General features: G+C 43.5%; 1 protein-coding gene across 3 annotated transcripts in view; it reads right to left on the bottom strand.

Moving 5' to 3' along the window:
* Nucleotides 1-15,603, bottom strand: part of LOC109296526 (tetratricopeptide repeat protein 38-like) — a 47,394-nt gene that overhangs the window by 12,409 nt on the left and 19,382 nt on the right. The window contains exons 8-12 of one of the 3 annotated variants that reach the window (XM_019515941.1): nt 11,034-11,093; nt 10,270-10,308; nt 9,301-9,382; nt 8,033-8,198; nt 244-403 (exon numbers count right to left, since the gene is read on the bottom strand). In XM_019515941.1, the coding sequence (XP_019371486.1) occupies nt 244-403; nt 8,033-8,198; nt 9,301-9,382; nt 10,270-10,308; nt 11,034-11,093 (507 nt within the window). Of the gene's footprint in view, nt 1-227; nt 404-8,032; nt 8,199-9,300; nt 9,383-10,269; nt 10,309-11,033; nt 11,094-15,603 lie in introns of all 3 variants that reach the window. The other 2 variants (XM_019515943.1, XM_019515942.1) reach the window with 2 other exon arrangements.

The raw sequence follows: 15,603 nt of genomic DNA, 5'->3' as shown, positions 1-15,603 counted from the left end.
GCTAGGATCTGGAACCAACTTCCAAGAGAAGTGGTGCTGGCTCCTACCCTGGGGGTCTTTAAGACAAGGCTAGACAATCACCTTGCTGGGGTCGTTTGACCCCAGTACTCTTTCCTGCCATGGCAGGGGTTGGACTTGATGATCTGCTCAGGTCCCTTCTGACCCTACTAACTATGAAACTATGAGGCTACTGAAGGACAATCGAGATAGAACCAAATGTAAAATACCTTCTGTGGTCCTTACCTGAGCATTGCTGCCGCCTATCTGCAGGATCTGGTAGCGAATTGGATAAAGCAGTTCTACTGCCTTGTCATAATTTCCATTGTCAAACTCTACAAAGGCTTGGCAAAGTGGCAATCCCAGCTGTGAAGCCAGGCCAAGCTCATGATCTTCCCCAGGTTCCCTGTGAAGGAAGAAGGGATTTAAGTTCTAACAAGATCAGGCTTCGGCAGTTCTTTCACTGGAACTCCATCACATCCTGCAGGTAGGTACTGTTGGTTGCATGATAATCCAATGTAACTGAAGTGTCAAGCATACAGAAAGCCAGATCTATATGAAAATCTGTGTTTTCTGTAACTGTAAATGTTTTAACATCGCAAATATTTAATTAGATAAGTAAATAATATTTCTATTTCACTAAGAAGTTGTGGGTTTTTTCTCCTAAAAGAGGACAATGATGATGAATCAGATTTTTCTTTGATGCCATACCATTTATTTACAAAGCATATACGCAACATCCTATTTCACCCACCATGGAAGGAATCAAACAACAACATAAATCCTGGATTAATATTCCAAATCCTTTCTTAGGTTTCTGTCAAAGTTACACAACACATGCTGTTTTGGCTGTTTGCTGCTTGCTCTTTTTTGCTGTTTGGTTTTGGCTGCATCTCACATGCACACAACAGCTCCAAATAATACCCAGCAAAACCTCTTCATCCACATAGCTCAGCCTTATCCATGACCTGTGTTTTGGACAGTAGCTGCCTACTCAGCTCTTCTACTCCAAAGTGGAATTTAACATTACCTCATACTTATTCTGAATGTAGAACAGCTATTACTATATGGGTTTCTTCCAATCCCACATCAATATAATGCAATAGAGATTATTAGTCATTTGTTTGCAGAGTTATCCAGTCAAGACAAGGGGAAGGCAAAGAAAGAGTGGAACAACTGAGATTATTTGGACTGGGGAAAAGAAGATGAAGGGAAATAAGATAAGAGTCTTTAAATACAGAAAGAGTTGTTATAAAGAAGATGACAACAGACTAGTCCAACAGTGCTCAACCTCTGACCTGAGGGCCAAATGCAGCCCATGGAACCATCACATCTGGCCTGACAGGCTCCCCAGAGCCCCCTCTCCCCACACCTTCCAAGGCTGAGCCGTGCCCCCTATACCTGGCTGGGTCAACCCCTCTTCTCCTGCAGGGCCAGGTTGGGGCCAGGCTGCACCCCAACCCTCTATGCGGCTGGATGGCACCTGTTATATCCACCCTGGGCACCAGATCAGGACCACTGGCTGGACCCAGGCCACAGATGCACTGGGCACTGCCTGTCTAGCCCACCAAGGAAAAAGGTTGAGACTAGTGTGTCTACAGGGGGCAGGAAAAGTAGTAGAAGATTTCAATTGCAGCATGGGAGGTTTAGGTTGCTGGCTCACTATGAGGGTGGTTAAGTAGTTGAACAGATTATCTCAAGAGATGGGGGAATCTCCATCACTGGAAGTTCTTAAGAGCACTTTAGACAAACACTTGGCTAGGATGACTTTTAAACAGGAATGTTCCTGTCTTGATCAAGGGGCTGAACTCGCTGACTTAATGGAGTCCTGTTTCCAATGATTACACGAAGACAGGCAAATATCAGATGAATGTCCCAACACAACAGATTAGAAATCCAATTTGTTGGAATTTCTCACTGTAGCACAAGAAAAAATAAGAGCTCTCCAACAAAATATGGCTCTAGGTACAGCTGTTGTAAACTCAAACAGTTTCTGAGGTCTTAATTTGTTAGTATAATGTAATAAGAAATCTAGACAACATAACATCATGGAAATAGAGTGCTAAACATTAGTGCTGTGCAAAGCTTTGGTCACCAATTCGATTCCAAGGAGATTCGGCAGCTGAATATCTGAATCCGAATTGAATTCAGAGACCCATTAAAAGGTCTGAATTGAATCCAAAGCCTCCAAATAGATTCGGACAAGATTCGGCCTATTCGGAGGACAGTGATTCGATTTTGTAATTCAAATAAGTGTCCCCATTTGATTCAGCTGAATCAGAATTCGAGATTCAGTGGTGATTCAGAGATTCAGATCGGCCAGGGAGAGGCAGGCATAGCCGGGTCGCTGCAGGTTCTACCGTGGCTCCTCTAGCTGTGCCTACTTCTCCCCAGGTGGGGGGAGCCATGGGAGAAGCTCCCATGGCTGCCCTGCCCATCTCCAACCCCTGCCCGGCCCAGCCTCTTGGCATTTTAAAAAAACCCCAAAAGAACAAAAAAAAGCCCCACACTCACCGGCTGCAGCAGGGGCAATCAGGGCCTCTTAGGGCTCATGGCAGAGCTCCCCCATGCAACGCAGGGCAGTGGAGGGCAGCAGGCATTGCCCCACCCATTTGGCACCCATGCAGCAGCTGTCGCATCATGCAGGTGCAGGGCGGCTTGGCAGGGTGCTGTGTGCTGTCTGGGAGCTGGGGTGATCCAGCAGTCAGCCAGAGCCTGGTGCTGGTGCCCCAGTGGCCCCAGCTTCCAGACAGCACACGGTGCCCTGCCAAGCCACACTGCACCTGTGCCATGGGGCAGCTGCTGTACAGGTGCCAGGTGGGTGGGGAGGGGTGATCCCTGCTACCTCCTCACTGCCCCGTGCTGCATGGTGGGGGCTCTGCCACAAGCCCTCAGAGGACTCGATCACTGCTGCTGCAGATGGTGAGTGTGGGGCTTTAAAAAAAAAAAAAAAAAAAATTAAATGCCAGGGGGCTGGGACCAGGTCACGGATGGGCCAGGCAGGGCAGCCATGGGGACTTTTCCTATGGCTCCCCATTCCCAGGGAGAGACAGGCACAGTTGGAGGAACTGCAGGAAAACCTGCAGCTGCCTGGCTGTGCCTGCCTCTCCCTGGCTGATTCGAATCTCCGAATAGGCTCTGAATCTCTGATTCTGCTTTGGTCGAATTGAATGGGGACAGTGATTCAAATCACCAAATCGAATCACTGTCCTCTGAATCGGCCGAATCTGAATCGAATACTTCCCTATTTGCACAGGCTACTAAACTTGCACTAATACTACCACCTTGCAACAAATAGCCAAGTCACCACTTCAAAAACATCATTGAAAGTTTGTGTAAGATGGACATGATAAAAATATACAATAAGTAGCTATAAGCATGTGCAAATAAACCTAAATCTTGAAATACATCCCACAAATGTAACTATCTTTGAAAAAAGAGATTAATGAATGTGTGTGTACACTTCCCAACAATGTATCTGAATTACTCATGGTAAGCATCAAAACTTGGAAGGCCGTAACAGCAAAATAAAATACTATGTTGTTTTAAAGACCTTTAAAGTGTTTAGCTTGGGCCTAAAGTTGTTCTGCCATGGGAGGCAATGCTATAACTCTCCTTTTTTCCTTTAGAGTCAGAGGTAAGGCAATGCAGGGTTCATCTTGTGGTCATTCATGACCCCCAAGTCTCTTTCAACAGTGGTGTTAGCAAGCATAGCACTACCAAGCCTATAAGCACGCTGCAGGATTTTTTTCCTGAGGTGGAGTACCTTACTTTTATCAATATTGAACGTCATCAGGTTTGTGTCCACCCACTTACAAAGTTTATCCAGGTCAGCCTGGATCACTAGCCTGTCCTCAGGTGTGGACACTATCCCCCAAAGTTTAGTGTCATCGGCGAACTTAGCCAGTGCGCTTCTGACACCAATGTCCACATTGTTAATAAAGATGTTAAAGAGAACTGGTCCAAGGACAGAGCCTTGGGGGACACCACTGGTCATGCAGCGCCATAACGATTCGCTACTATCGACCACTACTCTCTGAGTCCAACCTTGGAGCCAATTTCCAAACCATTGGACTGTGGTGCAGCCGGGACCACAGTTGGCCAATTTTTCCATGAGGAGGTCATGGAACACCAGATCGAAGGCTTTTTTAAAGTCTAGATGTATGACATCAATCTCTTCTCCCTTGTCCAGGTGGTATGTCACCTGGTCATAGATGGAGATGAGATTGGTCAGGCAAGACCTACCCGTGACAAACCAGTGCTGGCTATCCCTCATGATGTTGCCATCAGCCTGCTTATCAAGAAGGATCTCTTTGATAATTTTCTCCAGAATCTTACCGGGGATTGAGGTCAAGCTGATTGGCCTGTAATTCCCAGGATCTACTTTCCGCCCTTTCTTGAAGATGGGTACCACATTGGCCTTCTTCCAGTCTTCAGGTACTTCACCTGTGTGCCATGAGTTTTCAAATATTTTTGCCAATGGTTGGGCTATGACACCTGCCAGCTCCTTGAGTACTCTAGGGTATAATCTGTTAAATCCAGCTGACTTGAAGATGTCCAGGCCTCTCAAGGTGATCCTTTACTAGATCAAAACCGATGCTGGGTATAATACGCCTTCACCCTGGCCATCCCATGTCTCGCTAGGCAGGGCAGTCCCATTGGACTGATGAAAGTCTGACGCAAAGTACCCATTAATTAGATCGGCCTTTTCCTGGGTGTCAGTTATCAGCTGTCCCATTTGGTTCAGCAGGGGTCCAATGTTACCCTTTCTTTTTTTTCAACTCCCTACATATCTGAAAAAGGACTTTTTGTTGTCCTTGATATGTGAAGCCAGGTGGAGGTTGGTTGCAGCCTTGGCTTTCCTGATCCGCTCCCTGCAGGTATGGACTAGTGCTAAGTACTCCCCTTGGTGGTAATTCCAGCCTTCCATCCTTTGTAAGTCTCTCATTTGAGGCACAGGAGATCCTCCAGTTCTCTGCTGAGCCAAGGGGGTTGCTGTACCCTTTTGCTACCCTTCCTCCAGGGTGGGATGGCCATCCCTTGAGCTGTCAGGATTGCTCCCTTCAGGAGCAACCACTCCTCTTGGACTCCTCCTCCTGTCAAGTTGTGGTCCCTTAGGGCCTTGACAATGAGCCTCCTGAGCTTGTCAAAGTCAGCTTTCCTGAAGTTAAGGACTTCTGTATTGCTGACTGACTTGCCAGTTTTGCGATGGATAGTAAAGGTGATCAGCTCGTGGTCACTATCACCCAGCTTTCCATTGATTCTTAGGTCACTGACTAGGTCATCCCCTTTGGCCAGTACCAGGTCCAGCAATGCTTTATGTCTTGTCAGCCCATAGACTTCTTGAGTCAAGTACAGCTCATCCATGCACGTGAGGAAGCTTTGCGACCTGTTGGATTTGGCCAAGAGCTCTTCCCATGAGATGTTCAGGTAGTTAAAGTCTCCCATGACAACCATGCACCGAGAGTGTGCAGCCTCAGCCAGTTACTTGGCAAATTCCTGGTCCATCTCTTGTTTCTGGTTAGGAAGTCTGTAGTAGACTTCTACCATGATGTCCCCTGTGTCACGTTCCCCATGTATTTTAACCCAGAGAGACTCCAGTCATCCTTCCTGGGTGCCAATGTCAATTTGGAGGGATGTGTAGCTGTCTTTGACATAGACAGCTATATCCAGATGTGCGTTAAAGGAATTAGGGGTGTCTGGTACTAGATGCAGAGCTTTCTTCACTTGAACACATTTTATAACCCTTTATCTCACATAAGACAGCCACAAATATGAGAAACTAAATTTAACTATGTCCAAACTCATCTTAAATTTGAAGGGCAGATTTATTTAAGAACTGCATTAAAGGGATGCAGATAAAAAGATAAACTAAAAATTCCACAGAATATTTGGTTTTTTAAGCCTTTGCACTTCAAGGAGGAAAAAATATATAAAAACCTGCAACAGTGATGAAAATACTGCATTTCCTGTCAACTGATTAGAATTTTATGTCTACTGTTTAAAAAATATATTATCTATTCTAGATGTGTTTTAACTAGTTTTTATCCCTGATGCATAAATAGTCCTGTTCCTTTACCATTTTTGACATAGCAAATACTAGGTCTAATCTGATATATTTAGTTTTTCAAATGTGCCAGGGGTAGGCAACGTTTTGTGGCCAGAGTGCCAAAAAAACCATGTCTACCTTGTAAAGTGCTGGAGTACTAGCATGCCACAAAAACAAAACTGGGGTGGAGGAGGTACATGGCAGGATGCACTACATATTTAATACAATTAATAATCATTAATGTTGCTTTTTTTTTTTTTTTTCCCCGTAAATAGAGAGCTGGTGTCAGGTGGGGGCTGCCCCAGGGCTCCGCTACTCAGGCCACAGTGCGGGGCCCAGCAGTACCAGAGGTGGGGCGCAGCCAGCCTGCACAGCTCTGCAGGGATGGGGCGCAGCCACCCTGCCCATGAAGGGACAGTGCCTGGCTGGGGCAGGACGCTGGGCCCAGGGAGCTCCCTGCTTGGTCTCTGTGCTAGCTGGGTACAGTGTGAGTGGGAGCTGCAGCCACTGGCCTGTTCCCCGGGCTCTGAGAACAGCCGCCACAGCCGGTGCTCAGGGCCAAGCTGGCTGGGAGCCTGCAGCACAGCAGCTCTGTGCAGTGCCTGCCCCAGCCCTGGCTCCTTGAAGGGAGCTGCAGGTGGGCAAGGTCGGGACCCGGGCAGGCTGAGGCAGCCACGGTGGCTGTTCCCAGGCTCCAGGGAGCTCCCGTGGCCAGGCCCCTGCACCAGGGACAGCTCTGCCCTGCCTGCACTGTGCCCAGCATGCAGGGAGGCCGATCCTGGAGAGGAAACCCCATGAGCCTGGAGTCCTGCCCCAGTCAAGCAGCATCCTCACTTGTACAGGGTAGCTGCAGCCCATCCCCGAGAAGTTGCGCAGGCCAGGCAGTGCCCCACCACGGGTGCCGCTGGGCAACCCCGCCTGCCTGCCTACCACAGCTGAAGCCTGCAGAGCCCCAGGGCTGCCTCCACTTCCTGCCCAACCCCTGCCTTCCTAAGGGCCTGACCTGGCTGGCTTGCCCGCGGTGCATCCTCTCCACACCGCCCAGACCCTGTCCTGACTGCCCGGCCCCAGCACTCGGCACCTCAGTGCTGCCCTGGCTGGGACTGGGTGTCTGCCTGCCTGGGCAGCTCCCTTCAGGGGCCAGCCAGGCTGGAGGGTGCAGCCTGGGAGCAAGGCGTGGGGGCAGTAGAGCACAGACAGCGTCCCTGCCTGCATTCTCCTGGCTCTGCCCCAGTGCCTGCCACGGCGCTGGGACTTGTGGCTGCACAGCCTGAAGCAAAAACTTAAAAAAACCCAACAAAAAACAATTTCTTTGCTTGCCTCCTGGCGTGCCGGGAAAAAGGTCTCCGTGTGCTACTAATGGCATGCGTGCCAGGGGTTGCCTATCCCTAAAATATGCTATAGTTTGTAAAATTGTCTTACTACTGTACAGGACACACTTAGGCTCAATTATGAACAGTCACATACAAAATGCAGTCCCATGGTAAGAAAATTAACTAAGCAATTTATGGTTTAATTCACTAATTCTCAACTAGGGTGCCAAGGGATTTTTAAGGGTGACAAAGGATCTACACATGATTTACAAGATAAACCCAGGAATTTCCAACTGGAATCCAGAGTGTTAAAAACATTCTGACCTGTTGTGGTCATTCTGAGTTCTTTGCAACAGAAGAATTGCTCAATGATTTTTCCATAGCGAGAACTAAGAGCTGGCATTTCTGAGGGGTGCCTTCTATAAAGGTTTAGTTAGGTATCATAACCACCTGAACTAGTAATAGCCACAATCCCAGATGCCTCCACTTTTACCTGACAGTATTAAAGGCCTACCCTAGACGTTAACACATGCACAATTAAAATTGATAATATGGCTTTCCTAGCTGGATAACTTCAGAGCCACCAGCCTGCTAAAACCAATCTGGCTATAACACCTTACTTCATGATGGGAAAAGATTTATATTCAAAACAACACTTAATTCACTTGCTTACTTGGCAAGTTCCTGAAGAGTTGTTAAGAGCTCACTGGTGGTTTTGTGATCTTTGGCTCCCAGTGAAGACATCAAAATATGGACATCATTGAAAATCAGAATGTGATCTTTGGTGTGCTGCTTTGTTAACTGGAGAACTTCATTCCACCTGTCTCCCAGCTTTACCCCTGGGAATCAAATACATGATTTAAAACAATTCCACATGCAAAATATCATCATTACATTGCATATGCTTTATAGCAGGAGTTTCCAAACCTGTATGCAATACATCTTGGGGCAGGGGGGGACAGGAGAAATTGCACAAGGGGAGATTCAATTTTCATTATAGTAATAATTGTCATTTAAGGGCTTAAAATACAAAATGTATGCTGGTAGGGATATGCAGGCAGCTGGTAAATCTGAAAGGGGGTACACAATAAGAAAAAGTTTGGGAACTTCTGCTTTATAGTTAATCAACACCATAAGCCTTGCTTGTAAACTTAAAAAAAAACACTTCTTTATCCAGCAGAACTCTGTATGATTCTCATACTTTTATTTAATAATTTATCAACAAGTTATCACCAATATCCAAAGCATAATTAGTTGGCATTCTGGCCTAATCATAATTTTCTATCCACATGGAGCATGTGATTACCAGTTCAGAATACAATTGCAGAGTTCATCATGACCAGATGAAGCAGAGTTCTATGGTAATTAAACAAACTTAGTAAGTGGATAAGTATTTTTTTCTCTAGCTTAATCTCTTCTTTAAAAAGGTTAAAGTGAAATTTTTTTGGCTTTTTATGTGGTCTCTGAAACTGTCTGAATGACTGATACAGTACATGCATACAGTTCTTATTTCAATCAGTACCAATATTTAGAATGAAATATTAATGTTGACTAGATATTTATTGCAAGAGAAGCCTGACAGCTGTTTAATAGCTTATGCAGTTAATCTTTCAATGTCTTGTTGAAAACATATCTCCTGGGACCAAGCAAAAGAAATCAGTCAGTAATGAAAAATGTGATTTACGTTAGCTTGGCTGAATGGAATACTGTACTGGCCAGAAAAAAAAGCTCAGGGGAGAAATAAAAGTAATGCACATTAATATAAACTTAAAATTCACCTCCCAAGGAAAGCATTGATTGGAAGAGTTTCTCCCTGTAACAACAAATCACTCAGCTTTGCTCTGCATAGTCCCTCTAATACTGTTCCTCCAGCATGCAGGAAAAGTGCAGCTTTGTCCTTCAATCTTTAAAGAAGAATGAGGACATTGATGCAGAAATTACCTTCTAGCTGAAGCCGGTACAGCATAGAGCAGTTATCAACCACATCTAGCATAGTTCCACTTGCTGCACAACTGGGACCAATCTGCAATCAGAAGGCATTCTCATGTTGCTTTATCCATGTATAAGTAAAGAGTTAATTTGAAAGTCAAACTTATCTTGACAATGCAAAGTTCATTCCATCTTTTACTCTTCCAGATGCAACTATTTTCAAGAACTTAGTTTTCATCTGTCATGAATATATCAATCTACAAATCTGATAATTCATATTACCCATGTTGCTTTTCCTTTCATGAAGTCAAATATAACATATCTGAAAACTGTACTCTTCCACTAACAACACCATCCTTTGCAACAGTTACTAGGGAGGACAAGATATCATCACAGAGTTTGAAATACAACTCAGACATTAAGAGATGTGCTACACAGACTCCTTATTCATTACCTGTGGATCATTTAAAGAGATTTTCCCGAAATCCAGTCAGCAAAGCGCTTTAAACACATTACTTAGAAATGTGGGGAAAAACATGACTAAGCTAGTGTGCCATCTAAGCTATGAGCTCACACTTTACTCTAGACATCTTAGATTTACAGAAAATGTATTTTATGTCATATTAGATATTTTATTTCCTGGTCCATCCAGGGACTTTATACAGCAGGGAGCTACACAGCAATTAATGCAGTCTGGGTAAAGATGAAAAATGCTACTGAGAATACACCAAAGCAAAATTTTAAATCATTTCTAAAATTAGGCATAAACAAAATGATGGCATGAGAATCTTTTCACATTTTGGGATGACATCTCTAACTCACATGTCTTTTACTAATTAAGCAACCAATCCTAAGCTGCCAATTAAACATTTATTAATAAAACAGAAACCTGTATCACACCATGATTTCCTTTATGTTAAATACAGAAAGAAATATGTATGTGCATATCAGGCCATTTATAAAGAAGTGATCCCTACTCACATGATTATCATAAATCGTCAAAGCAGCCTCATAGTCACCCTGTAAAAACAAAGGACAATGGAATGATGGTTTTTAGAATGCGATGTCCCAAAGTAACTCCCAACCAGAGCAAGGTACACTGTTTGTCACTGAACTCTAACTAATTTACATTGCTTTGCTACGTGCACACCAACAGTTATTTCTCTGCTAAATTTTGTCCCAAACAATTCATAGCTGTTAAAGCATGAGTAAAACCAAACAAAATGTTTTAAAGCCCAATAGGTTGAGTATAAATAGTTTGATTAAGTGTTTCAATAGATCTCAAATACTTCCAGGAACAGGGAAAATTTAACATCATATGATATCAGATTTCTTTGTCATAGGGGCCATCTTGGGTCTCTCCTGGTAATTTATGCAAACTGTAGCCCTCCACACTTCTTCTGCAGGTAGTATTTGTATTAATTTAAATAGGATTTTTGCCTTTTTCAGGACTGCAGAGATGAGTTTCATCACTATATCAAAACATTTGTGCCAAACATGCAATTATAACAGGGGCACTTAATGGCTTCACACTAAACACTCTACTTTTTAACTCAGATAATTTAAAAATATTATACTTTGAATAATGACATCATTTAGAAATATTTGAATAAAGTAGCAACAGTACAAACACTACTACAGTGCATTCAGAAATGCATCAATATATTTAAAATGAAAGAAGGTAGATCAAACTTATTTTTCAGGTTGCTGTAACATGCAGCACAGATATAGCAATGTCCCCATACCTTTTCAATAAAATACAGAGCCCAGTGCCAGTAATTATGACAAGCAAGCATATCAGAGTCCTGAGAAGAGAGGAAGAAAAAATGTTACATCCAGTGTAAACTCTGATTAAACAGATTCCATTCACTTTAGAGGTCAGTCTTCTCCTATAATAAATCTGAACATATAAAATCTCAGTGGATATAAAAGCCAAGAATCTAAAACTACCATTCTCCTCCGAAAACTGACTATGGCACCTTCTTACTGAATGGATTTGCTCTGACAGAGATAAGCATATGAGATCTGCAAATTAAATTTTTAACAGAGTCATTTTCAGAGTGACAATACATTTTGACTCAATCTCATATTGTGCATCATTTGGTAGCACCTTTAAAAACCCTCTACATTGACAATATAGACCTGAAAACCATTTTAGCAAAATACTTAGCATAAGCAATGCCATTTTATGTATCCAGTGCAATTATTTAAAAGTGAAGCAAACACAGAGCAGCTTAAGACAGACCTACACAGCAAGAAAAACAGGATGTGGGTATCCAAAATAGAAAAGGGAAGCAAAACCAGGAAAACAGTTAAACTGGACAGGCAATATTATATAATGGGGTGAAGCCAAATATGTAATAAAAAAGAAGAAGCTGAAGGCAGATGGTGGAGAGCAACAGGCATGAAAAAGAACAATTAATCATGCCTAGCCAGCCAAGTCATCATGTATTGTTCGGAAGGATTACGTAAGAATACTGCTTTGGGCATAGTATTGTAGAAGTAATTTTGCTTATGTGTTCATTAAATTAGGATTTGATACTGGAATAATCTCAGCAATCATTGCAATCCGTTCATACTCACACTTTATTTAAATTAGTGCAACAACAGTACTACCTTACATGCCTTTCTTGCCAGCCAAAGGCTGATGGCATAAAAAGTTCAAATACTCCTTTCCATTATGCTGGCAGGTATCTCCTGGAATCAATGACAGCACAACAATATAACAAAGAGAAGCTTGACTGAACTATACACTGGTAGAGAGAAGTAGTTAGCCATGTTAATCTGAGGTCAGGCAAGGTAGAGTTGCATCTTATTGACTAAATAAGAGATGCGCAAGCTCTGGCAGGCCAGTAGGGGGTGCTCCTGCATTGAGCCACCCACCTCACTGCATCTGACCACCTTCCAGGCCCCAAGACCAGCAGAAGGAGACCCTGGCACAGGCCACCTTGAATGTGCCAGGCTGTACCCCTTCACCACCTCCTTAGGAACCTCATGCTAAGGTTCTGGCTGTGCTTATCCCTGCACCTTTTCTTTTATGCACTCCCTTATCCATGGCCCCACCAGGTCCTGGGACCTCCTGGTCAACTTCCTCCTTGCTCTGGCCAAACTTGCCATCTACCAGACCAAGAAGCACATTCTGGCTAGGGAGAATCTGGGTGATTGTGGGGATGTTTTTCTGTCATTTCTCCACTCACATCTCTGGGCAGACTTTCATTGGGTGACATCCATTGGCTCCTTGGAGGACAATGGGCACTGGTTGGTATACTCTGCTCAGTGTCCCCACTTGGAACACTCATTATTAACCTGTGGCCCACATCCCCAACCCTTTTTTCTCATTTGTTGTCTCCCAGAATCTCTTGTTGTGCTTTTTATGGCTTCCTAGATTGAGATAGGCTTACTATCCTTTGCATAACAAATAGCCATGTCTCTGACAGTTGTGTGAGTGGATGCTTTGGAGGGAGAGCACTGAACCAGATGCATCTAGAGTGATCTGTCCCCTGTTCATTACCCACCATGGCATCCACCATTATTGGTTTAGAGATGCCAGAGGAAACATTATATCCTGACTATGCTTTCTGCTTCTACCACTTCCTGTGGCAGTGAGTTTCACAAGTTAACTATGTGCTGCATAAAAAAGTACTCTCTCCTATTAGTTTTAAGCCTGTCTCCTTCATATTTCAATGGATACTTCATTGAGACCTTGCTTTACTAATAAAACCCACATGGTACAGAAAATATAGACAACTTAAAATTACATATGCAGTTTTCTGGCTGAGGAGAGAGAAAATGAAAGAAAAAACATTTGATGAATGCTAGTCGCACATTGCATAAATGCACCGCTCAAAAGTTCACATATTTTTGGTGATAGATGCAACAGAAGATCACGAATAGGCTAGAAATAGACTCAAGTACCATTTCTCCTTTCTTTACACCTGAATTTTTGCACCCTTCCTTCTCCAGAAATCAACATAGGCGTCTCCAGAGCTTCTTTACAATCTTGCTTTGACTGTGTCTTTCTGCAACCCACTCTATATTCATTAACCTTTTTATGAAGTCATTTTTGCCAAGTTCCCTATTGACCCTTAAAATGCTGATCTCAGTCTAAGCAGAAAGCCTGTAAATTTCACTTTATTGCCTGCAGTAGAACAAGGGGCAAACGGTTATAGCACATAAAAGCAGTATGGGCAAATATATGTTGCTTAAGAACTAAATCACAAGTGATATTTAAAATGTTTCATCTACAACCATTGGTCATTGAGACTTGTGTCTATGAACTGCAAAGTATTTTCTATGCAAAAAATCACTTAAAGTACTTGATACAATATAACTAGGAAAAATAATGCAGACAGAGGAGAAGATAGCAGTTTGGCTACAATCCTGACCCAATGACTTGTCTTTAAGCCCACAAAAGTAACAAGACTCCAAATAAGCCAACTTTGTCATAATTTAGTAGTTAAATAATAAAGATAAAGGCTTCTATTTTTGTTCGTGTTATGATTTTTAGCTGATATTTTAAAACAAAAACTTAAATTACCAAACCCGTTAAAATGTTCCAAAAGTATAAAGAGGCTTATTTCCAAGCTGAACCAAGAGAAAATGCATTTGTGATTGAAGTAATGGATGGGACACAAGACAGTGAAGTTCAGTTCCTGACTGCTTCATTGTTCCTGTAAAAAACTGAACAAATTATAGGAAAAAATGGTAACACCAGTTCCTTACCTCACAGTGGCAGTATAAAAATAAATTCATTAGTACTGTGAGACACTGTGGCCCTAGGAGCTGTCTAAATACACAGAAAGACTGAGAACATTCTGCTTCTCATGCAAACCACCACATATTTGAAAAAACTAAACTGAAACAACAGATGAATACTGAAGGCAGATTTACACTAGTGTAATGGAGTGGAATTTGGCCTTTTTTCTGCAATGCTTCATTTCAGGGCAAATTCTGAATGCCTGAGTGAAATCTCAGTCTCCATGAGCACATCCTTATGATGGAAAAGCAGCTGCTTTCACTTAAATGTAATAAGCAGCTTTTGTTCCTCTGACAACACCAATAACAAATCCTTGGTCTTCCCTGTCACTAACCAGTTGCATCCAGGAATAAGAGCTAATCCAGAAACAAGGATCATCTGTACATGGCCTTCAGAGAAGAAAAAACGATGAATAAATAATATTTCCTTTTGTCAAGAACATTGCAAATTCTGATCCTCCTGACAGCAATGGCAAAACCTGCCACAAGAGTCTTTATTTGGGTCATTCAAAGAGATATAAAAGGAAGGAGGGGTGTTGACTTTAAAACAAAAGTGTACATTACAAACCACAGTTAAATGCTCAAGCTATATTTTTAAAAGAATACCCAGAGTGCATATTTGAAATATAGAATTGTTGCTGAATTTTCTGCCTGTTGCTTCCCAAGTAGGACATCCAAACAGTTCTCAGCAAAGGCTTCCTCCTATTTGTGAAAGCTTACCCATGCAATTTGTAACATACTTTATTTACTCAATTCTAAGATGAGTTTTTCCCTCCATTTAACATAGGAGGGGAAAGCCTTTCATCTTAGAATCAAATCTGGGGGGAGGGGGCAGGGAGGAGGCAGGGGAAGGTGGTTGCTATGGCTCGGGCTCCAGCCCCTACTTGGGGTCAGAGCCATAGTGGCAGATGCGGCCTGCCTCCCCCTCAACCCTACCTCTGCACTCTGTCATCTCCCTCCTTCATGCAATTTCTGCTCCCCCACATGCCCCTCTCCCTCCTCCTTGCTTATACTTGCACTGTGACCGCAGGCTCCACCTACACTGTAGCCTGGGGTACTGAGCATGGCCCTAGCCTGGCCAGTAGCAGCAGCACACAGCCTGCATGGCTGCTATGGGGATTAGGTTAGGCTGTGCTCAGTGCCCCAGACTAGACCAGGGATGGAACCTGCTGGTGTGGAACAAGGGCAAGGGGGAGGGGAAGGGAAGCAGAAGATAGGGGAGGAGGAAGGAGAGGGGATCAGAGGCTGAGTGAGGAAGGGAAAATGGGAAGAGCAGAGGCTGGTGGGGAGGGGCAGGAGAGGGAGCAGGGGCAAGGGGGCACCCAAGGCTGCTGGGGGGTGGGAGGGGACAAAGGCGGGAATACACAGTGGGCAATATCCTTGGCCTCCCAACACCACCTGCCCTTCACTGCCTGTACAGAATCCATATATATATATAAAATCTAACGATTGGGTGGGTGGTCTTAAATTCAGAGTCATCTTATATTTGAGTAAATACGGTGTCTGGTGAAAAGGTGTGTAAAAAAGGAATCAACAACATTTGGTTGAAGGGAAGCCCCC

This window comes from Gavialis gangeticus, unplaced genomic scaffold (assembly GCF_001723915.1).
Source record: "Gavialis gangeticus isolate Ggan-Ray unplaced genomic scaffold, GavGan_comp1, whole genome shotgun sequence".
Taxonomy (NCBI): domain Eukaryota; kingdom Metazoa; phylum Chordata; order Crocodylia; family Gavialidae; genus Gavialis; species Gavialis gangeticus.
Note: the sequence above shows the minus strand (reverse complement) of the source record. Positions and strands in the feature narration are given on the sequence as shown.